Source organism: Corylus avellana, chromosome ca1 (genome assembly GCF_901000735.1).
Source record: "Corylus avellana chromosome ca1, CavTom2PMs-1.0".
In the NCBI taxonomy this organism is placed as follows: domain Eukaryota; kingdom Viridiplantae; phylum Streptophyta; class Magnoliopsida; order Fagales; family Betulaceae; genus Corylus; species Corylus avellana.
The window spans coordinates 6,130,320-6,157,789 of record NC_081541.1 but is presented as its reverse complement, the minus strand read 5'-3'; the positions used below and the strand labels follow the sequence as shown (position 1 = coordinate 6,157,789).

General features: G+C 35.0%; 4 protein-coding genes across 4 annotated transcripts; 2 read left to right on the top strand and 2 right to left on the bottom strand.

Moving 5' to 3' along the window:
• Positions 1-2,725: 2,725 nt before the first annotated feature.
• LOC132167675 (heavy metal-associated isoprenylated plant protein 24) lies at positions 2,726-3,443 on the bottom strand. The gene is made up of 2 exons (XM_059578685.1): positions 3,182-3,443; positions 2,726-3,059 (listed from the first exon to the last, which is right to left on the bottom strand). Exons 1-2 carry the CDS (start codon positions 3,336-3,338, stop codon positions 2,761-2,763), a joined length of 456 nt encoding a protein of 151 aa, XP_059434668.1. The 5' UTR covers positions 3,339-3,443; the 3' UTR covers positions 2,726-2,760.
• A 4,513-nt stretch (positions 3,444-7,956) lies between these two features.
• Positions 7,957-14,642, bottom strand: LOC132167455 (aspartic proteinase-like protein 1). Its single transcript, XM_059578438.1, has 10 exons — positions 14,243-14,642; positions 13,983-14,121; positions 12,261-12,502; positions 11,893-12,120; positions 11,622-11,760; positions 11,466-11,536; positions 11,284-11,383; positions 10,314-10,374; positions 9,834-9,905; positions 7,957-8,354 (listed from the first exon to the last, which is right to left on the bottom strand). Exons 1-10 carry the CDS (start codon positions 14,548-14,550, stop codon positions 8,092-8,094), a joined length of 1,623 nt encoding a protein of 540 aa, XP_059434421.1. The 5' UTR covers positions 14,551-14,642; the 3' UTR covers positions 7,957-8,091.
• A 1,837-nt stretch (positions 14,643-16,479) lies between these two features.
• LOC132167611 (large ribosomal subunit protein eL30-like) lies at positions 16,480-19,308 on the top strand. The gene is made up of 5 exons (XM_059578621.1): positions 16,480-16,596; positions 16,698-16,803; positions 16,953-17,054; positions 18,898-18,966; positions 19,056-19,308. Exons 1-5 carry the CDS (start codon positions 16,576-16,578, stop codon positions 19,094-19,096), a joined length of 339 nt encoding a protein of 112 aa, XP_059434604.1. The 5' UTR covers positions 16,480-16,575; the 3' UTR covers positions 19,097-19,308.
• Positions 19,309-26,518: 7,210 nt separating this feature from the next.
• Positions 26,519-27,222, top strand: LOC132167610 (uncharacterized). The gene has a single exon (XM_059578620.1). The coding sequence runs from the start codon at positions 26,519-26,521 to the stop codon at positions 27,128-27,130; it is 612 nt and encodes a 203-aa protein (XP_059434603.1). The 3' UTR covers positions 27,131-27,222.
• Positions 27,223-27,470: the final 248 nt, after the last annotated feature.

Below are 27,470 nucleotides of genomic sequence, written 5' to 3'. Positions count from 1 at the left end.
TGGCGGTGACCTGTCTCGTCAAGATTGGCTCTTAAATATTTTTTAGGATGTAAGATTTAGTGAAACTCTAGTTATGATAAATGAAAATAAATTTTTAATTTTTTTTTGGATTTGTTTGATATAGTGAAACTCTATATACACTATTTTGTTGTTACACATAATAATTATGAAATTGGGTTAAAATTAAATTGGGATTCATATGAAGTTGATCTGCATGTAATCTTTAATTAGCCACCATTAAATGGAAATCATGAATCCAAATTCTATTGTTTGTCAAAACATACACAAGATTATGTGTTTTTCTGTTCTCAATATCCAAACACGCGCGGATGTGCACGTGGTGAAGAGTTGTCTTTGTTGAAGATGATGATCTTCTAGATTCTGACCAGACCAATGGCCCAGGAATAATATGGGGTTCTTTAAAACATGATTTTAGCCTAGGCCCAAATACAATTGGGCCTAACTGGTTGAATTCTGAAGAGCCCAAAATACACAAAGAGCTAGCTTATCAAAACTCAGAGACCTTAATTTGTTTTATTTGATCATTTTTTACTTTTGAAAAATCATTTTAGACCTCAGGTTATGAAAATTCAGATTATCAACCACAACAATATATTATTAAGCCAAACATCACACTTAATATCACTGCAATCCAACAAAGCATAAAAGAACATCAGAACTTTTCAAAAATAAAACCACTTCAAAGATCTGTCAATTCCTGTAGGTATTGATCAGTTACACAATATAACACGACATATATGTATATATATATAGTTTGATGAGATTGAGGAACAAACTTGTATACGTTTGTGATCAACTCTTTCAACCATAATATTCGATTTTACATAGACGTCTATATATGGAGGTTCCTAACTTTGAAGTAGTGGCACTTCTCCTTATTCATTGTCAAAAGGTAGGTTTCCAAATTTGCTTCGTGTACGTACGTGAGCTCCGGTGGTTGGGAAATAATTAATTGGCTAATTAAGCAAGAATATTCCTTGCAATTAATTCCTAATTCTGCCTTCTTTCTAAGATTTTTTATTTATTTTTATGTATAATTTTAATAATTTTATGAAATGGCATTTAGTTTGAGAGATGCCCATGAAAAAGGTAAGACGGCTAGCTGGACCACTTTCCCCTGATCGAGCTAGCTAGCTTTATATGTTGTTTAAGTAAGCCATCTCAGAATCTATAAGGTGTGCAATGGAAAAGGTAGCTTTTTGTGATTTCTCGCAATAATCTGGCAAAACGGAGATCATTCAAAGTGGGCAAATTAACAGTGATAGTAAAATAGCTTTTGGGCGGCCGGCCATCGGGACACCCGGCCTTATCCTTAGAGATAAACAACGTTGTATTTTTTATTACAAAAAAAAAAAAAAAAACAACAACGTTGTATTTATATACCTTTGTTTTATCAAACATTACTGGTTGTTTTGGACAAAATCTCTACATGATACCTTCTTTGTTGGCTTCTTATGATCAGAATCTAATTCTGTTGCAATCACTTGTCATTGATAGACAGTATAATTTGATATTATTTTGTATTAATTCTCTGATTTCCATAATTTGTAGCTTCCCTGTACATCAGATTATATGGTGTACTTGTGTATTGTTAGGAGGAGGATTAGAGTCTTTCTTGTATCATTTCAAATATGATGTGACTTTTAAAATCACTAATATGTCAAAATTTAGTAATAATTATCGATCTCAAAATTCATTGGTGATCTTAAAAGGTACATCACATTTGTGAGAATACAAAAAGAACTCTAATCCTCCTTCTAGCATTACTTTTACATTTTAAGACACCCGGTTATAACCTGGATATATATATATATATATATATATATATTTGGTTGTATAACCTGTAAGGGGTATCTCTTTTGGTTGTTGGTTTGTTTAAATACTTGTTTTTATTATTTTCTTAGTTTTCTTTAGGTTTGTAGTTGTTGTAACTTGTAAGAAGATGTCTCTTTTGGTTGTTAATTGCTTTGTTTGCATACTTGTTTTTATTGTTTTCTTTGGGTTTGTAGTAGTAAATATTTAGTGTTTAATCTCTTAAGAACGAGATTTGTAGTTGATATATATGTAGATGTAGTACTTAGTTGTTAAATCTCAAGTATTATGAAATCTTTTAAAATGATTTTTAAGGGCACTTTTAAAATATATTATGAAAGTTTTTGAACAACGTCCATAACAAAGCCTAGCTTATTGGGCCAAAAAAATATATAATTATTTTTTTAAAATGGCCAAAAATGGTTAAATTAAGCCCAAATACCAAAAATAAGCCCAAAATGTCCAAATTTTTGAAAACCCAATTACCGGTCCGGATAACTGGGTACCGGTTCCGATTTTCTAAATTCAATAACCGGGTACCCCGGTTTTGATTAGCGATTTTAGCTAATAACTAATAACCGGAACCGAATTGTTACCCATGCTCAATATACCTATTCAAAGAGGTGCAACAGTCCTACCAAACGGGTAACAAGATTATCAACATCATGCAAAGGTCAATAATTATTAGAAGAGAGACGACTATACGTAAGAGCAATAACCCATCACTTCATTTCAAAAAACATTTCCTAATTAATGCTAAAGCTTATGTGCACACAAGACAAAACCCTGGAAATGAAAGAAAATTCAAACAGAAAAACAAATACTATAACATTATGATCAAATTGGCCTAGCTAGCTACTATTTTCTTTACAATCAAAATTATCAATTTTTTTTTTCCAAAATATTTTGTAATATATATTACTCTAGCTACATGATGAAGCAGGCGGCGTTAGGGTTTTCATCACTGAACATAGTGATGTAGCCGTCATCCATGGTTGTCTCCTTAATGGTTGCAGTGTTGGGAACGCTCCTGACCATATTCGGCGGTGCCTTCTTGTCATACGCCTGAGAAACATAAGGATTAGCCACCAGTGTGTAAGGAACATACGGCCACATCTCCACCTTTTTCTTCGTTGACTGTGCCGCCTTCAACACCTTCTTCGCCTCAACATATCCTGTCACCGTCACCTTCTGCTGTTTCATGTCCACGTCCACAGATTTAGCCCCTGCCCAAAACCAACAAAAATAGTAAGAACAAAAACAAAACATTATCATCTGATCGATGATCTCTCACATGAACTGCATGCAAATTAAAACATGTTAGAGATCGAAATGGAAACGCACGTGCCTTTCACCCCAGAGAGGACTTTCTTGACCTTACGCTCACAGCCTTCACAGTCCATCCTGACTTTGAGAGCTACAGTTTGTATTTGCTTCTTCTTCTTCCCTTTTCTGACTCTGCTTAATAAATCTGACAAGTATTCCAAAGTGCCTTCAATTCCCATTTTCAAGGGGCCGGGGGATAATATTAATAAAGCAGATATTTGAAATGCAAAACAAGAGGTAATTCGATCCAAGTTCTTTGTGTTTAAAGGGCAGGGAAAAAAGAGAAAGGATGAGCAATGACAAGAGACTCTGGGGCTACTCCAGGACTCCAGCCTCCAGATATATATTTATAGGCAGTGGCCTATAACAGATGGGTCAAAGAAAAATACCCATGTGAATACATTAAATAAATGAGCAAATAAACATATAAAAAAAAAAATGGGATGTCTTAGAATCTCCACGAAACTTCATCACTTCTAGACCTTTGGATTCCCCTTCTTACCTTGTCAAGTGGACAAAAATGTTAATTAAATGATTAACTTTATCTTTTATTATTTTAAGTTTTCAGCACAAATGATACTTTAACATAGTATTAGAGCAAAAAACTTAAGTTTGAACTCTGATTTCTTCATTTCAATTAAATATCTCCCGTTAAAATAGAGTTTGAGCTCACACATGAAGGGAAATGTTAAAGTATTGATTAAATGATTAAGTTTGCAACTTCTTATAAGCTTAAGCTTAAATCAGAAAACGTTTTTTTTAAAAAAAAATTTACCAAATAAACCTAAAAACCTTTTTTTAAGGTAGTTAACAGAATCCCAATACGCTCTTAGTTTTGCCTCCAAAAGTCCATTTCGAAGGAGAGTTTAATGCTTTGGGAACACGAAAGTTGAAAGTAAACAGCAGTTGGGGTTTGAGAGCTATGCATGGAAAGAGACTCGTCAAAAGTTTGAAACAAAACAAAAAAAACAAAAAAAACAAAAGTTTATAAATAAATAAATAAACGCACAATAATAGGGGTTAGATGGATTTATATTGTATAATCAGCTGCCACGAATCAAGTGATCCAGGCGACACGTGGCAAGGAAAAAATCGAACGGCGGAGACCGGAGACAGGTGGCAACAAATATTCTAATGGGGCAGGTGGTTGCTTCAACCTGTTGAAATGGGTACCCCGCACTAGCATTAAAAAAAAAAAAAGATGGTTCCATTTGTTTCAAAATGTATAGGTGATTGGGAGTAAAAAAGGGAGTATGATTGGGCGGTGGGACTGTAGGAAGATAAAGGCCAAAAAAAAAAAAGCAGAAAGAATAAACAAAGCCCACAAATGGTGTAGGCTGCTGTGCCAGGTGGCTGAATCATAGGACATGAGCATTTTAAACCACCATCTTAAAGAAATACAATTCAATGGATCTCTCCCTTCCTTATCTACTGGGTTCAATGGGAGAAAAGTGAGTGTTAAAATTTTAATAATGTATTATTTATTATTATTTTTTTATCAATTTAAACTTTTGAGATAAGCTTTCATCTATATGCGTCCATATTTGTTGTAATTTTTGGGTTAATTTGTATACATATCAAGGTGCTCCAGTAGATATGATCTGATATGGGCCATGCATAAACACAATATATATATATATATATATATTTTGAATACAGAGATAAGGTGGATCAATATGATTGCTATGTTCTAACTACCTGATTTAGATCAAGCTGCAGTTGTCTTGATAATTATCATGCATGCATTTGAAAGCAAACGTACAAATTATACACACATATATGTATTTATTATCATCACATCATTTTGAAAGAAGATCTCCCTAGATCGATGAGAATTTGGACTCAACACTAACCCAACACAAAATTAAAGGGTTAGGGTTGAAGAATATGACACGTTTAATTACATGGGTCGGATTATGGTTGACCTATATATCTATATAGTTTTATATGTACACATGCCTTGATACAACCTGAATCTGACACGTGACATACTGATTGACAATTTTTTACATAATCCGTGAACTCGACATGAACCAAACACAAAATTAGATTGTTAGGTTGAGGTTTGACTTGTTTAATTAAATGAGTCAAGTTATAATTGACCTATATAATCTTATACTCATACATTGACACGATCCGAATTCGAGATGTAAATACGAATTATCACCCCCTAATAAGAACACGGGTTAATTATTATTGCTTTCTTTGAATATAGATGTTGCTTTCTCTGAATATGTGTTTGTTAGTAATGCCTATCACATCATTTTTTAAAGAAGAATAACATTTAAGAGAAGGGGCAGAGGCTACAGCCACAATTTGTGTTGACCAGGCGGCCGGTGGTGCCCATTTCCATAGACACATGTGACATGCCGCAATCGAAGGCCCCAGACAACACAAGCTACCATCTCTTGCCAATACGCAAGCCATGCCTTAATGAAATACATGTGTCATAATTCCTTCACCATCACCACTAGTCATTGTCATCGCTATTAGTTGGGGACGGAACTAAAAATTTAATTTGATGGGGTCGGATTGTACGTATTGAGTTTTTTTTAGGGGTCAAAGTAAGAAAGAAAAAAAGACGCCTAATTTTCTTTTTTAAAACAAATTTTAAGGCTAAAAAATGGACCAGGACAGGACTCCGGCCGAACTAGCAAATGGCCACTATTGGTTAATTACTCATCTGGACACGTATCAAACGAACTATTGCTTTTTGCACTTGTTGGTGTGTTCCAAGTGAAGATCTTTAAATCTCTTCCAAAAGCCTTCTTAAGACGCTTGTTCAAACAAGTTTTAGACACTAATGTTGGCACCTATTTTCTTCATAAACTCAAACTAAACCCGACCTACATCATTCCCTCCAAGTTGGAGAGATTTTACTTTCGAATTCACATCCCCATGAAAAGTATCTCTTGTGAATGAAAATACTTGACATTGAATACATTAGACATTTTGATGTGGCTTGGTAGCTTCAACCGGCATGCATTTGAATCGATCTTCTCAATGGTTTTCACCGGTCCAATTGCAAGTAGATTGCTTGTTATACTCCCCAGCTAGAAACCTATATTTTGTCAAGATAGCTATACATAGTCATCTTCCTCAAACTCCACAACTTAACTCTTCTTATCTGCCCTTGCCTTATGTTTTGCCACTGAATCTTGCAAATTCTAAATTGTCACCTTGTGAGTATCTATGATTTGAAAGTGTAAAAGACATTGATAAGATGTGTAAAAGAAAACCTTAAAAATAATGGCTTAAGAGGAAGTATTTGATCAAATATTAGGTCAGGTCAACACATGAATTTGTGTACGGCTAAAGTCATTAATTGTGGTATTAGTGTGGTCTATGTTCTCAAACACAAAGAATTTTCGCTTGGAATATAGCAAATTGAAGTTACCTCTAGTATATTATCAGTAAGAGAGCCTATGGTAAAGGGTGCAGTCAAATAAGGTAATGACAAAGTGTGCACACATAAGCCAATCACGATCTGATGCAGATTTGTGGGGACTCACAAATGAGCGTTGGCATGGAAGAGTTATTGGTACCAAGTTAATCATATCCAAACTAAGTTTATCACCTAATGTTAGAGTCTAGTCAAGTGAGAGATAATGACGTGTTTTAAGGGATGATCACACCATAACAAATGTGATCATCCCCACACTAAATCATCTCTATAGAAGGTAATAACTTCCATGGAAATTAAAAGAAAAATAATGCAACTTTTCATAAAGAGTTTTATATGGCGCATATATTGACAGGGAGAGAATGAATTGCATGAATGGCAATTGCCTTTGGGACATGGCTAGAGAGATTTTTTCCCACAACAAAAGAACTTTCATATCTACCAATTGTTGTAAAATGAAAGTATTATAGATTAAAAGTGCGTTTGACACTATTATTTTAAAAAATATATTGTTTGAGAGTGCGTTTAAAAAAAAATTATGATTTAAAAATGTAGAAAAAATTGGGTTTTCAAATCGCAAGAAAAATGGTGCGTTTTTAAAAACACATGATTTTAAAAGCTAGAGTGAGATTTTAAAGGCCCAAATACCATTTTACCAAACGTTTAACTACATTTTAAAAATTTACGTTATTAAATTTTAAAATCCATATTTTTGAATCGAAATTAAAAACCCAAACAAACCCCCTCCTATATGTGGAATATAAAAAAGTTGACTACTAAATGAAATCTTCATCATCTATCCAGTTATTATGAAGTAAGGTGAAGCTAAACAGCACGCTGGCGTGCGTGTCACGCTAGTGTAAAATTTTTTTTTTTCTTTTTATAATTAAAAATAAAATAAAATAAAAAATTTACACCGGCGTGCTGTGTATCACGGTCCAATGAAGTAATAATTAAATATATATGTATATTGAAAGTTTCGTGTGCCGATGGAGTAAACGGTGCCACCATTGCTCAAAAGTCCAGAGCCAGTCAATGACAATTGCTTAGATCCAATGCACCGACGTACCGTTGACGCGTGACCACCGCCTAATCCTTAAAAAGTGGCACCTGCCATGGGCTTTCTACACAGAGTCCATACCTAATTGTCCAGTTCTGAGGATCATGGAACCATATCTCTGCCGTCCCTCAGAATTAGAAACTTCATCCATTTGAATCTTCTACAACATTTTAATTTTAATATATTATTATTGTCACTGATAAAACCTTCCCTGTTTGCTTCCAAATATGTTATAATAAAATAACCTACCCTCATTCAAGAAATTTGGTCTATGCATCTCCTAGATTCGCTAGGATACCATGTGTTGCTAAAATGTTTCAACAAAAGCTTTTACTTTTTCAACATTAATTTATACCGAAAGTTGATACCAAAAAAGATAGAATATTACCATCAACCACCACCAATCAATACAACAACCTAAAAAAGAGTACATCCAGTTTAGGAGAGCTTTGACAAGAATAGATAGGATTTACAAGTCAAAGAGAGATCTGATTAGGTGACCGGCACACAGGCATAGTAGCATTACTAATGAACTCGTCAAGCACAGCCAGGAGGGAATTTGACACGGCACAGCTACAGAGGAATTCGACGAAGCCCTCCCGGCAAGAGCAGGCGGAACTGCCGGAGTCTTGGGCATGCTCTGCTGCTGGGTGGTTGGCAATGGGTTTGGCGATCCATCATTTGCTGCCGTCGGCGGTGTGAGATGGACTTGCTCACCACCAATATCTTGACCTGTAGATTTAAGGTTGGTTAACATTAAAGCATCTGAGAATTACATTGAAAAGGTGGGAAGTATGAGATCAAGATTGGTTTCGCCCTAAAATTATAGAGGATCAATTGATGCAGCAAATAAACATATTAAAAGAAAAACAAAAAAGCGTGACACAAAAATGATAGGGTTCTGCACAAAATTAAGTTTTATACAAAACGTATGCAATCCACTTGACGATACGTAAGATCAAGATTAAATATTACGTTACAGCAGGTCAAAGCAGAGAGCTTTAGCTGACATATTCTTGTTTAACATGTAGATGACCATTATAAATTTCCACCTCTTCAATATTCTGCTTTCTACCTAAATCAAGAACACTTCAATATCAAAGTTCTAAAATTGAATAGACCCCAAGAAAAAAAAAATTAAAAAATCAAAGAACTAAATGAAATGCTAGAATCATTAAAGATGCCGTTACTTATTATGTGCTATATACTCCCATGTAACACATTTGCATAACTTAGACATTTAACAACCCTTCCTAGCAACAAAAGACAACAGTCATCAATAAAATTTATGATCTTAAGTATCTCTCATGACTTAAAATGTAATCTTAACTATGTATATATATAAGCTTTTAGGTACCCTTCCACTGTAAGCTGATTCTCAAGGTGAGTTTGTATCATAAAACTGTGCATGCAAAAGTAATTCAAACTAACCATCATAAATGAACCCGCCTAGACATGCAAGACCTTCCCTTCTACACCCCAAACACTCGCAAGCGAAGCCATAGAACAGTAAAATCCGGACTCCAATTTAATTGCAACCTGATAATTGATGGTTGAAGGGCCCACGAAAAAGTTTAGCATATATTAATGGGCCCGCCTCTTTATAACTACCATCATGGAAAGCTGTGGAACAGGCATAGCAGAAGCACGCACACAAGCTTAGTCACCCAATCTGCCCAAAGTTGCTCTATATGCTGACTATGAAACTCCCTAAATTAGAAGTGTTTATTATTTGAGTAAGTATTTAGGTACTCTGGGAGCAATGCCACCCTGAACTAGGAAACTAGGAAGTCTAGTAATGGCCATATGGTGTCAAAGTTGAAAGAGACTTTGGACAGCAATAAGAGAGCAAATGCTGACAAGATTTTTACTCTCAGCCTTACACAGATATGACCCTATCCTTGAGATAATATCAATTCTTCACAAGCACTTTGAAATAGAAAAGAAAAAACAAAGCAAATCAGGAATTTAAAGGATCATCTCAATAGAATTCCTGCCATTGCCCTGCTTCAACATTCAGAGTTCAATTTATGCTTCCACAATATCAAAGCTTAAAAAAACACTCCAAACCATAGTTACAAACTCTGCTTGTGGAAACCAGACTTAAGGAGTAAATGAGTAGTAAATGCTATCCTCAGAAAGGATTAGATAAACCAGTGCTTAAAATGATCAGAATCCGAAAAGTTTTATCCAAAAAGCTTTAGTACTTACAATTGGATTTTGACCAACCCAACTTCAAATTTTCCCTATCAAAAACCAGGCGATAACCCATCATGAAGTTTTCTGCAACAAATATGTTAAGCCAGTCATCAATACATTGTGTATAGATATAAGTGTGCATACGTGGGACACAAAAAAATGCAATAACTCATCATCATATTCTTTGTGACAGATAAGTTAACCTATAATTATCAATACATTTTGTGTGCTAATAGAATATTAAATAAATGATTAAATCAAATGGAGTGTTATAATATAATTTAAATAATTAAATCAACGATTTCGTATAGCATAAGTTTTTGAAACAACTGGTGATTTAACATACGCACACAAGTGTACTTGTGTGCACATGCACATGCACACACACACATGCATGCGTGCGTGCGCACACACACACACTCCCATAGAGCATAGATGGACAAGAAGATAGCAATTGATTCAGTTATGTGAGAAGCAGAGGGGTATACTCACGTCCAATAACACCATAGTCAAGGTCCGTGCGTAGTAAAGTTAAGCAGAATATAGTAAATTCCTGCACCACATTCCAGAAAATTGATATTTTCCATTACTACCACAACCCATTATATTGAGCAGTCCATGCATGCAATCACTGCACAATACTTGCTAGAAAAAAGATAAAAAGATATTCGTCGCACTTCCTGGTTTCTAACAATAGATATTTTATTGAGGTTCTGTTCTTATTGGACACCCCATAGACATGAAAACTTATTTAAGTGATGCTAATGAACAAAGATTTTAATTAAGAGGTAAAAATCAATATCAATTTCCTGATGGGATATGCAAAATGAATAAAATTATTTAAAACCACAGATAGTTCAAAATCAGGAGATAAAGGGTTATTGGCAGAATACAAGTACTATATGAAAGCAACCAGATTTAATTATTATCCATGATGGGTTTTGTTAAAATATTAATTAAATAATTAAATCAATCATTTCCTATTAGCTTAAACATTTGGGATAATCAGTGATTTAACATAGTATTAAAGCCAAAGATCTTGAATTCAAACATTGTCTTTGTCATTCACCTCCTATTTCAATAATATTCCATATGTCAGGCATCACTTATTAAGGAGTTTGAACTCACACATAAGAGGTAATGTTTGAATATTAATTAAATGATTAAAATTTTGTGACAAGTGGTAATTTAATAGATTTCAAAGTGTTACCATCGCTAGAAGTCTCTGAAAAAAAGTGGATGTGTAAAGTGGCAATAACATGTAGATCCACCCGGGGAATACTAGGAATCGACAACTGTGCCACTTACAAACACAATAATCATTGTTTTTAATATGGGCTCTCGTTCCTTAATGCAATATCAGATACATGCTCCAACTATCTTGCAAGCCACTAGTGCTTGGACTAAATGGCCCCATAAGTTTATGTTCAAATGAAAACAAGTTAGAATTTAGGATTATTACCTGATTCACAGGGACAGAATATACAGGATTATTGACCATAAAGCTTTGGTTCATAATAAGCATGAGTCTCATGGTAGGAACGCTATGCAATTCCTGTGAACTGTTACACAAAGGAATTGCGGACTATCAGTTCTGAAGAAATAGGTAAAGAATTTCAAAAGCTCTCCTCATTAGCATCCAACCTGGCATTATAGCAGTACTCCCAGGTGCTTTCAGATTGATTAATCCTGGTAGCATTCACTTGTTTGTCAAACTGTAATTAAGAAACAACAATCTTTCAGGCCATATTAGAGAAAAACTTAGACCTCAGACCTCATAAAATTAGGAACAGGAAGCACCTCCAAAACAATTTTTTCATAAATTTTGGCTGGAAGATATGTGAAGGATGAGCCACTATCAACCAGAGCTTGGAACTGGGTTAGCTTGAGACAGAAACTCCCAACACAATAATGCTCTAATCCAATAAAATAGGTGTCACTGAAACAAGGAAGAGACTGATTACAAAAGGCATAGAAAGAATTCAAAGCATCTCTAGGACTAAGACCTGCTAAGAGAATTCACTTGGCTAATAGAATAAACAACAATTAAAAAAGGATATAGATGGCATACAATTTTCCTGCAATAGGCAAGAATGGAGTAGATTGTTGGGTGGCAAACCCTACATCCCCAAAGAGAATTCTCCCAGAATCATTCTCATCAAAACAAATTGAAAAAGAATTTCGAACCAATCCTGCTTTTGCAAGCAAACTTGGAACTGAAATGTCCCCAGGTCCCAATCCCATTACACCATCAGGGGCGGCTCCATTCAGATAGCCACCACTTTGTTTCCTACCACAGCTGCATTAATAAGAATGGATATAAAATAAGGGAATCTAAAAAGTCAAGGATCAGTAAACAAAAATATACACAAATCAGGTCCCAGAAAAAATATATAAATGAAAACAACAGAGAAAGGAAGACAAACAATATAAACACACCCCAAAATGACTGAAGCCTGCACATGATTTTGTGTTGCAAGATTGCTGACCGATGCCAAATGTAATTTGTCCTCGACCAAAAATCCAGAACTTGATGTATTTTCAGAGTCGTATTCAGCAATATATGGGCAGGGCTCTTTTGGACCTTTACAATTGGTACTCAGTTTGCACAAATTATGACTGCAAGGTAGGTGGTTGCTGGTGCTTGAGAAAGATGGACTATACTCACTCAGATCCTTATCCTGCATTATAGATGCCCCAAATACGAGGGAGCACCTGCCAATCAATCATTGGAATCAACTGCTAAACCTAGCTGAACCACCACACAAGCACAAAGCGAGTACATTTAAAACCCTTTCCACATCTATCCAGTAATTTGAATACAGAATAAAAAGCCTGAAGGACGAGAGCAAACGGAAATTATAAAGAAATAACAACACAAACATAAATTAGAAAAGACATTCAGCCTCCTTTACATAATAATGAATTCACTGATCTTATTGGTGAACATAAAATATGTAAACCCTAGAATCAAATGCATCCTGAGTGCCACTGACATGAATAAGCATTTAGTTAGAATAGAGGAAGGAAAGTATACAGTATTTAATAAAGAAAAAACTCAAAGACAAAGAAAACCATATACGCATAAACTAAAAGGATTTTACTTGAACAGCCTTTTCTTAAAATATTGATCCATACATTTAATTTTTAAGTAGAATTTTCTTAAGCATCATAAAAGGAGCAGCCCTCTTTGAGGGACAGTGCAACTTACGAAAGAGAGGAAGAGAACGCACAGTGATGTGTTGGAGGGAGCAACCCGTCGCCAATCTTTTGTTAGTTCTCTCACAGTGGACCAGTGATGGTGCCACACAACACCTAGAGAAAAAAGAGTGTTTTCTCTTTTGTTGGTTTTTTTTTTTTTTTTTTTCTCTTTTTTAGTATTTTTCTATTTTGTGTGAGAGTGAGATTTTGGTGTATTGAGTCTTTGGATTTTGAGTGATTCTCTCCCAACTATACTTGTACTCCATCTTTTAATGGTAAATTTCTTTAAAATCGTCTTTGCCAATTAATGTAAACTTGTTAAGTCGAACCGTTTAAATCTTGGTGTCTTGTGTGCTTGGTTTATTTTCGATTATACTCTTTTTTCATCTTTGGGGATCCTATATTTATTTGGTCACAACAGTACCTCTAGCTAGTCAAGGTAGCCGCACAGCCACCCTTGTTCGACAAAGGTAGCCGTGGTTGTCTCCGGTCTTTTTTATTTGTATTTTTTAAAAAAAAAAATGAAGTAATAAATTAGCCCCAACATCTGAAAAAATTAAGTACTTGTTCTCTCAAACTATTCTTAAAGGTGTGAAAATTTTTCAAAAAAAAAAAAAAAAAAATGAAAAGTGTTTTAAAAAGTATTTTTTGTTTTGAATTGCATGTTAATGGTTTTGAGAAAGTGCGATTTTTAGTTTTGAAAACCATTACCAATCGAGGCCGTGGCCTTCTGGTTTTATAACTTGTGAATGTCTGACTCTAACATCAAACCACGTTAATACCCCACCCCGCACTCTTTCTCCAAATATTTTCTCTAATATTTTATTTTATATTTTATAAATATGTATACAAGCGCCAAAATAAGAACCCAGAAAGCTCACAAATTAAAATTGCAGAAATAGAGCTGCAAAGCTGGAGCGAAACAATAATAGCAATAATGGTTAGTAATGGAAAACGTACCAACATACTATAGTAACTGGCAGACAAGGGAGCACATTGAATGCACTCGCAAGGGACCCAAAGCAGATCGCTCCCAGCATCCAATGCAACAAGAAATGAAACATTCGGTGTCCCTATATCAATCCATGTGTAATGCAACCTGGAAATTAAAGATGGATCGGAAGATGAGCTAACTAACAAATAATCTTACAAATGCGCATTTACTCTTTACTTTTCACTACATTTTCTCGGGAACCAAACAGGCACCGAATATGGCTCACCAGTCAAAGTCATTCCCGAAGAACAAGGTCCCGCTGCCCTCGGAAGGGAACAGCATCTCGTACTTGGAGCCGAGCTTCAACCTCTGCCGCTTCAAGTCGTTGCTGAGAAGCAACTCGAAGTACTCTAGGCTGTTCCTCCTCGGCCACGATCTCCCCTGCACATTCCCGTTCCTCGAGGCCCACAGCGCCTCGGCCTCGCCGGAGAACCTGTGTATAAGCCTCGACGAAAATGTCAGCCCCGCCGAGCCATCCACGAGCAGCCAAGCCGTCGCCACCACCACTACCAACAGCACCGCGCGATTCTCCATGAAGAACTCCAAAACCAAGCCCTAACGTTCAAAAATGCGTAGCGGAGCGAGCGAGACACAGAGAGAGAGAGAGAGAGCAGCGCAGGCTTTTGTTTGAGCAATACTTATTAGTTATTACTGAGTGTGGAACCAGGGAAGTGTGCTAAAATGCCCGGGGGGGCGTAGTGCGCACCGGGGGTCTAATATTGTGCCCGTGAAAGTGGCAGAGTTGCTACATCGAGACGTGTGTGCATTGGGCATCACATGTGGAGTGGCGATAATTTTTTTGTTTGTTTAATTAAAGCAAGTAATGGAGAGTTTGAAAGATTGGGAAAAAGATAAAGATGGTTGTTAGGGAGGGGCAACCAGGGAGCGCCACGTAACGGTTTTTTGAGTACGTGTCAGAAAATCGGGTGGTGTAGTTGTTACAGCCACGTGGGATTCGTATTTTCCGGCTTTTTCCCAATCGCGCGCAATTAGGGTCTGGCTTTTGGAGGGAAGTGAAAAGGTTAATAGGCCCCATACCCTCGTAGCGGTGGTTTTTCAAATGTGAGAAACTAGTCGCCCAGCCCAAGCCAGCCACTTCTCTTAAGAAACACCAAATTCCACACCATTTTCAATGGTATATGGCTAATTATTTTTGGTTTTAAAATTTTAATTTAATGATAATTTTAAAAATTACTTCAAAAAAATGTGAAAAGTGAGAATATATATATAACATTACTTATTCTTAAAATACCCCAAAATGCTGACTAAGCAATTGTTACGACTTCACCAAACTAATGTTAAAAGTTATATTACTAATGACTCGTTTGGATTTATAAGTTGAAAACGTGCAATTTAAAAATATAAATTTAAAAACATACCATTTGAAAATACGATTTTTAAAAACGCACAACTTTGCCAACTATTTGATAAGGTAGATTTTCTTTGTTTTGAAATCATAATTTTTTTAAAAAAAATTTTACTTTCAGTCTACAAAATCACAATATCAAATGCATTTGAAGTCATTTGATTGGCTATAGAACACTATAGTGTCATCTTTGTTTGAATTTTTTTTTAAAAAAAAAAGAATGTTCAGGCATTTAGTTGATTAACTTGTATAGTATAACTATCTATGTTTTTCACTTTTTAAAAGTTAAATATATTCTATATATATAAAGAAGTAAACTACAACTACTAATTATGTTTTTTTTTTAAAAAAAAACATTTCCGTAACATTCCATTCAAGGGGAGAAAAAGGAAGAGAATGATTCGAACTAATGACCTCTATTTCATAAGATATGATCGTCAACTAATTGAGTTACCCCTTGAAAACTACTTAAAATAACGTAAAATATAAAGATAGGTGCAATAATTGGTTGAATTTCCTGATATATGAGTGCACTAGTCCAATTTTTTTTGCAAATATAACATATAATAAACATATCTTCAAGTCATTTAAAATCTTAAAATAACGTAATATCATATATATAATTAATTAAATACAATAAAATAATTTTTTGCCCATCATAAAATTTGCTTTTACGTATCCAACTGAGAGCTCAATAATAGCTTTATAGGAATTGGCAAGGTGGAATGAAGCATTTGAGTCCTTTGACAAGTGATGGACATATATATATATGGACAGGGCTTTGGTGTTAGGCCCAAGAAAAGAGATGGATTTGGAACGTATGGGCCAACCTACAAAAGAGCCCGATGGGCCTAAAATTTGCTTTTGCTTATCCAACTGAGAGCTCAATAATAGCTTTATAGGAATTGGCAAGGTGGAATGAAGCATTTGAGTCCTTTGACAAGTGATGGACATATATATATATATATATATATATATGGACAGGGCTTTGGTGTTAGGCCCAAGAAAAGAGATGGATTTGGAACGTATGGGCCAACCTACAAAGAGCCTGATGGGCCTTTACCCGCGACATAAACATTTCTCAGCCATTCCATAAACCCTACATCAACAATCGCCGCACACAGAACTCTGCGTCTCTTCTTTCTTCGCCAATTCTTCTCCATTCTTCATTGTGTTTGAGCACAACAGCGAAAATGGTTACGGCGAAGAAGACGGTACCTCTCGATCTCTATCTCTATCGGAAAATCTACTTTTTTTGTTTTGATTGGCTTAACGGTATCAATTATTAACTAAATATTGAATTCCATACGCGCAGAAGAAGACCCATGAGAGCATAAACAACAGGTTGGCCCTTGTCATGAAGAGCGGCAAGTTCACTCTCGGTTACAAGACCGTCCTCCGATCTCTCCGCTCCTCCAAAGGTTCTTCTTCTATTGTGTAAAATGGCGTTGATATGTTTTTTCTTGTTTTGATTTTGTAGTATTTTTTTTTTTCTTTTTAAGCTTTTTTAAATAGTATTTTGGATATGGGCAATTGAGTTTCTTGAGTTTTGTTGGTCGTCGAAATGCAGGGAAGCTGATCATAATCTCCAACAATTGCCCCCCACTGCGCAAGTCCGAGATTGAGTACTACGCGATGCTTGCCAAGATTGGAGTCCACCATTACAACGGAAGTAAGTGGTTCCCTAAACAAACTACTTGACTATGCCATCAGCATCAGCTCCTTTTGTTTTTAGTCGTTGAGCCTGTTTCGTTTCGCGTTTCTGTTTGTGCGTTTTGTGGGTCTTTTCTGTATGTTAGCTTAAAGATGTGAAATTATTGCTAGGTTTGAATGCTAGCAAGGTTCAGTGCTCATTGATCCTTTGAGGCCTGGTCACAAGCCCCATCTCTCGTGGCATCTTCTTGTCGAGGGGAGATGCTTGTCAAACAGTAGAATTGATGCAATTTGATTCCGAACCGATCCTTAAATAAAAACTAGTCCAATTTTGAACTAGTTTTGGTTTATGTGCAGTTTGTTTAATCCATTCATCACAGTGTTTTTGATTTTTTTGAAAACACATGTACACTAATTTTGGATACTAGAATGTCAAATTTAAAACCAGTTCTATATTTTAAAAATATTTGAAAAGCACAAAAAAACAATGTCGTCTATTATTCACAGTGGACTGGTTTGTGATTTGCCGAGCACTCCCGTGGAAAACTAAAAAATGGGGTGGATCGTCATATGCATATGATGGGAGAATAAGTTCAATTTTGAGAATGTTGTGCCGACTAGCTACCTTTCCTAGAGGTTTATACTTTGTTGGGTAGGTCTATTATTTTGTAAGCTTTACTAATAACCGAAAATAGAGAATTATTTAGAAGCTTTGTAATAGACTTTGTTTAACTCAAAAATTAGTAAAATCTTGATAGCTTGTTTATTTGGACCTATAAATGGACTGTGTTTTCCTCCAAATTGAGGTGGAGAAATTTCTTCCAACCTAGTTTATAAAAATGACATATGTCTCATTACATGTGCCTTTTTAGAGCCTGTTTAGAACTGCATTTGAAAAATAAAGCTTTTAAATTAAAAAAGCGTTTTTGGGCAAAAGTTTTATTTTTAAGCTTTTGCTAAAAATGTGTTTTGGCCATTTTTAGGCTTTTGGACCCTTAAAAGTGTTTTTAATTTTTTTACCAAATGACTACTTTTTTTTCAAACGGACTTTTTGAGGTTAAAAACACTTTTGGACCCCGCAAACGCAATCCCAAACAGGCCCTTAATAGAATTTCTTCCAAAAATTGTCTTCGTAATTAACAAAAGCATATATTTTTCACATGTAAAAGGATACATGAAACATGTCTTTTTTATATACCGGATTTGAGGAGTTCCTTTGGGGGAAATCGTTGTCCAAGAAGCCTATTGATTGGGAACAATTCTTCAGGTCATTAGGTAGGCATCGATCTAGTGAACCGTTGCTTCGGTAATTAATTGTATGAACTCAATGCATGTGAGACCTGGCCTTTACTGAGGTAAATCAGGGTTTCAATAACATGTTTTCCTTTGACAAAATATGTTAAACATGGAAAATGGTGTCTTACGTATGACATTTAATGATTAGTTGTCCTACTGTGGTGTTCAACGAATGCCCACTTCAGCCATAGATGTGTATAGATCCGGGTGTCTTGAGTTTCTGTCTTGCAGACTCCCCTGATAATTTGAAATGCTTTTTTCTTATTCGATTGGTTTATTTGTTCAAGAAGATTTGAGCTTGCTTTGGTTCTTAAGTACAAGAAAATAATCCACCCAAATATCACATTTTACAAAAAATTTCGTTTGTTCCCTTATATAATTTATAATCAAGCTAAAGGTTAACTTGATATAGCATTGTCACTTACAAGGCAGTAACTCTGTGCTGGTTGAATTTCATTAATTGTATAAGTTGATAAGTTTCTTTATAACTAGTTTGTTATGGTTTATGGTACTTGATCTTTTAGTCTTTTTTGCATTTTTTCATTGTGGCTTCTTTGTGCTTCCAGACAATGTTGATCTTGGGACAGCATGTGGAAAGTATTTTCGTGTGTCTTGCCTTAGCATTGTTGATCCAGGTACCACAAATTTATATTCTCCTTGTATGATTGCATCATCAATGTCACAGTTTTGGTTTACTCTGTTTACCTTTTGTTTCGTTCCTCAGGTGATTCAGATATTATCAAGTCACTCCCTGGTGGTCAGTGAGAGATGCCTTTTGGTTATAATGCCCTCAAGTCCGAAAACCATTATAATTGTCTTCTTAAGACGTTTGGTAGAGTTTTCCAACTTCTTCTGTTACTAGAATACAACACTGCATCCTTCCATTAGCAAAAGTAAAAGTAGTTTTATGTTAATGAGCTTGGGGAGACCCTGATCTTTACTTGCCCGACATTGTTTCTGGAACTTGGTTTGATGCATGTTTATTGAAAAATGATTCTTAGAGCGGGTTTGGCCCTGCAATTTCGCAGACCAAACTCATATTTTTAAACAAAATTGCAGTAAGTGTCTCGGTAGGTTTACTTTTTTGATTCTCGACCTATGTTGAATGTTCTTAGATATGTTGTGCCAGAAGAGGCCTTTGAGTTTGATTTTGACAGATGCTCAAGTCCAACAAATGTCGCAAGAACCTGACTTTCCTTTGTGCTCAGGTTATGAGCCTTGGTTGCAGCCAGATGTAATCAATGTCTGGCCAGCCCTTGGATTGGCTATATGAATTTTGTAAATATCATGAAAGGAATCTCAAAAAATTAAAAAAGGAAAATGAGAGCGTATATACGACATTTAGAAAATCTGAGAGGATCTCAGGCGACATGTACGATAGATCTTGATATCAAATCCTAAATATTTTTGCAGAAAAAGTCAAAAAGAAGTAATTAGAAGCAGTTATAGTCATTATAACAAATGCTAAAAGCATGATGTTTGTTGAGTGACTTGTCCTAGTCTTGGGCCCTGATTTTTATATCCGATCACCATTTCTCTTGTTTTATTGCGAATGATAATATAAATTGATTTTAGGGAGTAAATTATTATTTTTATTTACTTTGAAGATTTAAAAATTATTTTTTTATATCATATAGGGTGATTTGTAATTTAAGCAAATTATATGGACTTATAAATTATTTGTTATACCACAAAGAGTTATTTGTAATTTAGATAGACCACTTTTGCATTTCTTGTGTTGGGTGACAATAATATGAAATCAAAGGTTTTTTATGCCAAACGTGATAGAACCCCTTATCAACCTCATAAACTCCTTCCCCGTCTACTTCAGAAAAATCTTGAATATCATATGGTTGGGTTAAAATTAATTGGATCTTTATTGCCACCCTTATCCTAACTATAGGTGTTAATAATCTAATTCACCTGCCTAAAACAACCCTCAAGTATTGATTAGAACAGCTTTTGTCGTTCAACAGAACAGTAATTTTAGAAGGAAGACTTTTTGTCTTCCTCTTGTCCTTGCATTGAAAAAATACAAGATAATTAAAATTCCACGTGTTAGTTTGATATTTGATTGGTTTTTTTTATTTTATTTTTTGAAAAAATGTAAGATAATTAAAATTCCACGTGTTAGTTTGATATTTTATTGGTTTTTTTATTTTATTTTTTTAATAATTTAGTATAGAGGCTGATTTGATGTTTGTTTATAGACTTGTGATACCTAACATATTCATGCTGAATGATTTTTTACAAACGGTTAACATAGTAGATAAGTAAATTTATTTTTCACATCAATTTTAAAGCACTCAATCACTCACTTTACACTGATTGATGTGGCATAAGTTGAATGGACGCTTAAGAAAACAAAATTTTTTGCCTCCATTGAGCTCATGCCATGTCAATGGTGCCAGTAATGCTAAGAACCATATTTTTATCTTTTTTTTTTTTTATCTTCCTAATGCTTATGTGACTTTCAAAATCACCATTTGATCAAAATTCAAATATGATTCATTTAAAATTTAATAGTAATTTTAAAAGCCACATCAGCTTTAAGAAGATAAAAAAAAAAATGGTCCTTAACATTACTCCATAAAATAAAGGTAAAGTGTAACGATACTCAGTGTCAATGACAAAATGTGTAACTTGTACAAATCTTTCCTTTTTTTTTAATTTGATTCTATCCACATTTTTGGAACACAATCGAAATAAAAAATTTTGTATTTTTCAAAAATAATTCTATATTAAAATTATTAAAATCCTAATTGTTATTTTAAATTAAAAGGATACGGATTTTACAAAATTTATTACATGCAACTAAATTATCCTTTTATATATATATATATATATATATATATATATCTCACCAACGTCCATGCATGCATAAGCCTGTGGGGCTGTGACCAGCCCTAAGATTATGGGGGTGGTTCGACCACCCCCATGGCCAAGGGGTGGTCTGGCCACCCCAAAAAGGCCAAAAAAAAATGAGGGTGGGAATGGGGATCGGGTGCATTTTAAGTGGTTAACTATGGGCTGTATGGTTTTAACACCCCATGCACCTGATCCTCTTCTTTTATAAGGGGGGGTGGGCTAGGATCCACCCCATTTTGGCCAGGAGGACTAAAGCCACCCCAATCTCTCTTCTCTGGTTTTTTTTTTTCTTAAAGAAAACAATAATAATTATTTTAATTCAAAACGACAACTGCTTTGGCTAGTGTTTTTTAAAAGTTTTTTAATATATATATATATATATATATATATATATTTTTTAAGAAAAAAATATATATAATTTTAGGTTGTCATTGAATACTTGTTGGGGTGTGTGAAGTGTAAATGAAAACTGCGTAGACTTTTTGCTGCATATCTGAGAATGGTATTGTAGCTGGAACAGTTCCATTCCAAGTATAGTGCCGTTCCGCGCTGTTGGCAAATGGGACCAGTGAGATCGGCTATACGAATTTTGTAAATATCATGAAGGGAATCTCAACAAATTTTTTTTTTTTGAAAAAAAATGGGAGCATGTAGTCTGTTTTTTTTTTTTTTTTTCATGCAGCATGTTTAGCAAAAACAGTAATGTTATACACATTAACTCTCTTATACTTATTTTTTCACTCTTTTAGGTTGCTTTTAAAACCATTATTAGATATTGGATAAACTCCACTTACCCCCATGAATTTATGCACCTTTTACAAACACTCCCACAATCTTCAAAGTCTCTCACATTGGTGGCCCGCCGGTGGGTCATTTTGTGACCCACGGTGGATCTTTTTTTTTTTTAATATAATAATAATAATAGTTTTTTATTTATAAATAATGGTAAATTTGAAATTTTAAAAAAATTTAGGGGTATAAAGATTTTTTACTTATTATACCATTTAATTTAACTGCATTATCTAACCGTAGGCGGTATTTAGAACGAAATGAAAGTTCGATACACTAAAGTGAGAGACTTTGAAGATTGAAGGGTGTTTACAAAAAGCGTGTAAGTTCATGGAGGGTGAGTGAAGTTTCCTCCTTAAATTTTAGATGAATCTTTAGTATATTTTAATCTAATAGCGATTTTAAATGAAAAAAAAAAAAAAAAAAAAAAAAAAAAAGTATGGAAATGAGTGGGAGAAAATAGGAGTGTGTGTAACATTGGATTCGGATCTTCTCAAAAAAAAAAATTTATATTTTAAAATTTGAGTTTTTTATCATATTTAATGGTTCAAACAAATGTGAATGCGCATACATTTAGAAAATCTGAGAGGATCTCAATAAAGTGTGAATGCACTTAACCCCGGCAGGGTGACAGGGTGACACGAATGACACATCTCCTAAATGTTTTTGTAAACAAAGTCAAAAGGAAGTAGTTAAAGGTAGATTAAAGTCTTTATAACACATGCTAAAAGCATGGTGTTTGTTGAGTGACTTGTCCCAGTCCTAGCCCCAGATTCTTATATCCGACCACAATTTCTCTTGTTTTATTGTGAATGAATTACATATTTGATAACCTATAAATTATTTTTTATATTACCGAGAGTGATTTATAATTTAGGCCAATTACAATGGGCCTATAAATTATTTATAATACAATAATAAGTAATTTGTAATTTATGCCAACTACATAGATCAATTTTGCATTTCTTCTTAATATTTGTTTGGGGTAACAATAATACGAAAACAAAGGTTTTTTTATGTCCAACGTGATAGAACCCTTATCAACCTCTTAAAACTCCTTCCCTGTCTACTTCAGAAAAATCTTGAATATCGAATGGTTGGGTTAACATTAATTGGATCTTTATTGCTACCCTAATCCTAAAAGGAACAGGATCCTCTCCAGTCCATTATGGACTGGAGAGGATCCTGTTCCCCTAAAACAACCCTTGCATGTTGATTAGAATAGCTTTTACCATTCAACGGAACAGTAATTATAGAATGAAGACTTTTACTTTTCTCTTGTCTCGGTTGTGAAAATAGAAGAGAATTAAAATCCCACATGTTAGTTTGATCTTTTATTGGTTTTTTAAAAAATTTAATTTTGTTTTTTTGTCTAATTTAGTATAGAGGCTGATATCAAATATATGTATTTGTTTATAGACTTGTGATAGCTAATACATTCATACCAAATGGGTGACATAGTAGATAAGTAAATTTATTATTTATGCGTCTCCAATGGGTAGTTCAATTGGCTGTGAACCACATCTCATAAAGCGGAGGTCACTAGTTTGAATCCCCGCTTCCCCTTCTTTTGTGTGAACATGCAAAAAAAAAAAATTGTTCTTCATGCTAATTTTAAGACACTCAATGACTCAATCACTCACTTTATACTGATCGATGTGACATAAGTTGAATGGACACTTAAGAAAACAAAATTTTCTACCTCCATTCAGCTCATGCCATGTCAACGGTGTCATAAAATAAAGGTGAAGTATAACATTACTAGGTAACTTGTACAAATCTTTCCCTTTTTTAATTTAATTATATCCACATTTTTGGAACACAATCGAAATAAAAATATTTTTATTTTTCATAAATAATTCTATATTAAAATTATTTAAATCCTAATCCTTATTTTAAATTAAAAGGATACGGATTTTTCAAATTTTATTACAACTAAATTGTCCTTTAAAAAAAAAAAAAAAAAATTATACTTCACCAACCAATACCATGCATGCATAGCAGCATAAGCCTGTGGGGCCGTTGCAATGGATAGAGAAAATATAAAATTATTTAATTAAATAATTTAAATAATTTTTTTTATATATATTAGAATTCTAAAGAATTCTAATCCCAATTGTGATGATAAAAGTCAAATACCATAAATAGCCCTCATCGGCGAAAAGCCTAGTCCCTAAAACTCCGCCAGCATTTACTGCTATAATAACATTCATATCACGCAAAAAACGACAAAAGTCTGAAAACGACGACATTTTCTCTCCTCTCTCCCGAAAGCATATGGAATAGAATCTCGGTGCCTCTCTCTCTCCCCTTCTCCCTCTCTCCCTCCCTCGATCTCACATTCTGAGTTGTCGTCTTCCTCTCCCACCCTCTCTTAATGGTTACTTCACCACTGTATAAGACGATCATCCCCACCCGGGTAAGTTTATGCTTCTCTCTTTTCCTCGTCGTCTACCCACATTCTTTTTCATGCTTCTTAATTTGCTGTTATTAATGTTTGTATTGTCTGTTTTTTTTTTTGTCTTTTAATTTGTTAATGGATTCGACATTCTTGGCAGTATCAAATGATCAACGTTTTCGATGGATTCATGTACTACTGTGAATCTACAGTTAAATACATCAAAATAAAATCTTTTCACTTTTAGGGTTTTTTTTTTTTTTGACATGTTTACGGGTAAAAGAGATTCGAACTAATAATCTTCGCTTCACGAAGCATGGTTCACAGTCGATTAAGCTACCCCTTAAAACACTTTTAGGGTTATTTAGTTCTCGGTATTTGATAGTGACTTAATTTTGATTCTTACTATAACATCTGGGAGTGGTTTCGTTTTTGACCTGCAGAGATATATTGAAAGAGATTTTTTCTAGTTTTTATATAGTCATGGTGCATTGCTTGACTTGTCAAAAAAGGAAATAAAATAAAATAAAGATTTGTATGGTTTTATATAATTAGTGGCTTCCAGGTTTGCATGCCAGATCCCCCCTCTTTACTGCCAAGCGTTTTGGAAGCGTATACGCTTCACTTTGTATTCTTCTGTTTATTTGTTAGTATTTGTTATTCTATAATTTTTTAAAAAAATAATAATAAAAAATCAAGGAAACGTCTCGTTTCGTGATTATAGACGGTATATATTTGTATTTTGAGCAACATCAATTATATATATATGTATATGTTATTATTATGCGGTGTCAATGTGTCATCCTCGCATACTCTATAGATATAGTTTGATTCAAATTCACTACAATGCCTTTTTTTTAGGACTACAAATAAACTCTTAAGATTATGACAACAATTTCAAAATGCCCAAAAAAATTATACATTTTTATAGGAGAATCTGTCTAAAATTAATTTGTTACTCCTAGTTCTACTGCCGAGGGTAGTCGATTGAACTATGCACCCTCAAAAGATTAAAGTAATTCTACCACCTCCAAATTTGGCCACTCGACAGTGCCACTCTCGACCCTTTAAAGATAGTTTAATTGTTTTAGACTAACTAAAGGATGATTGGTTGGCTGAATCATCGCACCAAAAAATGGTGGTTTGGGGCGGTGGAATCACCTCATTTAGTGATTTAGCTACCTATGTCAATTTTTTTTTTTTTTTTGATATATTATGATTTTAACCGTTAATTTTAAGGATTAATGGGAGAAAAGTATTGTATATGGTGCAATAATATCTAAATTTGATATAGGTGAAATAGTTGGGAGTATTAGGTTGCAGCTTTACATATTTTCAATGATTAAGTGCATGATGACGGCGAACAAGATTCAATCATGTGGGCCCGCCAGATGGGCGACAGTTTGGAAGTGTAGAGGGTAAAATGCATGAAATATTACCTACACGTGGTGCCATGTATCATCCCACGTGTATGGCTAATCTAAACCATAATGTACCTATAAAATTACAGCAAACCAAAAAACAAAAAACAGAAATTAGTACAAAACTTACATTGCCTTATATATATAGATCCTCCCAGGTTGTCTTTCTACATTTTAAGCTATGCTTGTATTGGCAATGTCTTTTAAGAATCGTAGTTTGATTTGCTGGGGTTACCTTATTTGAGAACTTATATATTAGTATTGATAATTAATTGCTTTAATTTTGTTGAAATTTTGCAGGATAATCAGAGAATAAATTCAGATTCTGGGGCCACGTAAAACCCAATCTTTGACGTCACAGATATTAGCTGTCTCTGATCCATCTTTCCCTATCTTCAATGCCACCCCTTCTCGAAAACGCACTCTCTATCTCTTTCTTCCATTGATTTGAAAGCTGAAACACCGTATTACAACACCAGCCAGCCAGTCTGCCAGCACACTACTGTTTCTGTTTCTGTTTCTGTTTCTCCTCCCTTCCCATGCACTCGCCCTTATAATATTATTATGCACTCCCCAAGCCCAAACCCAAACCCAAACCCATCATCCCATCATGATGCCCTAAAACTCTCTCCCCAAACGGACCAATCGCCCTTTGACATGTTGTCGTCGTCGGCCTCCGTGATGGGCGACTACATTGGCATGGAGAGCGGCATGGAGAGCGGCCTTGATCTCGAACACAACGGAGAGGGGGCACATGCATCATCAAGGGCTGAGAATGAGTCGTCTTCGGGGGCGTATAGCAACGAGTGTCGTGGTAAGCGAGATCAGCGGCTGGCGATGATGAAGAGGAGAGAGTATCCACCGCCGATACCGTTGCTCGCACGTACTGAGAATCTGCCTTGTCGTATGCCCTGGGTGCTGACGAGGCACTACACCAGCGATGGACGGTTGATCCTCACGGAGGAGAGGGTCAAGCGCCACGAGTACTTTCGTGCGCACAGGGCCAATGGGCGTCTCACATTGCAGCTTGTGCCCCTCGACGACGACGTTTGGCCCACTCCCGTTGCTGACGACGACGACGACGACTATGACGAAAATGAAGAACCCCAAGATTACAATGAAAACGTTGATGTCGGTGCGGTTGACGAGGATCGGATTAGCGTCGTGGAAGATTCAACGCCGTCGCCGGCGCCTGCAAATGGGAGTACTGGTGGAATTGGTGGTAATGGGGCTGGAAAGTGCTTAAACTACAACAAACTGGCGTCGGGGTCGTCGTGCATATTTGGGGTGCCATTACCAGCAATCAGGACGATTCATAGTTAGCAGAAATCTGCATTGATTCATGTGGATGCAGATGATGAGGCTGCCATTTTTGTACGTACTAGTAGAGCTTAGAAGGTGCTTTTTTTTTTGGGTGCCCATTGTCAATCTTCATTAATCAAAAGGTTCTTTTTTTGAGTGATCAATCAAAAAGTTCGTAGGCCATTGTTTTGTGTTATTTCAGGGATGTTGTGCAGAGGATTCATTATTTGTTTAATTCGAGTTTCTTTTCAATTTGAAAACAATTAAGCTTATTAATTGCGGGATTATATATATATATATATAATACCATATATATCGGCACTTTGAATTTTTCCCGCTAAGGGTTGATTAGAATTGTTGC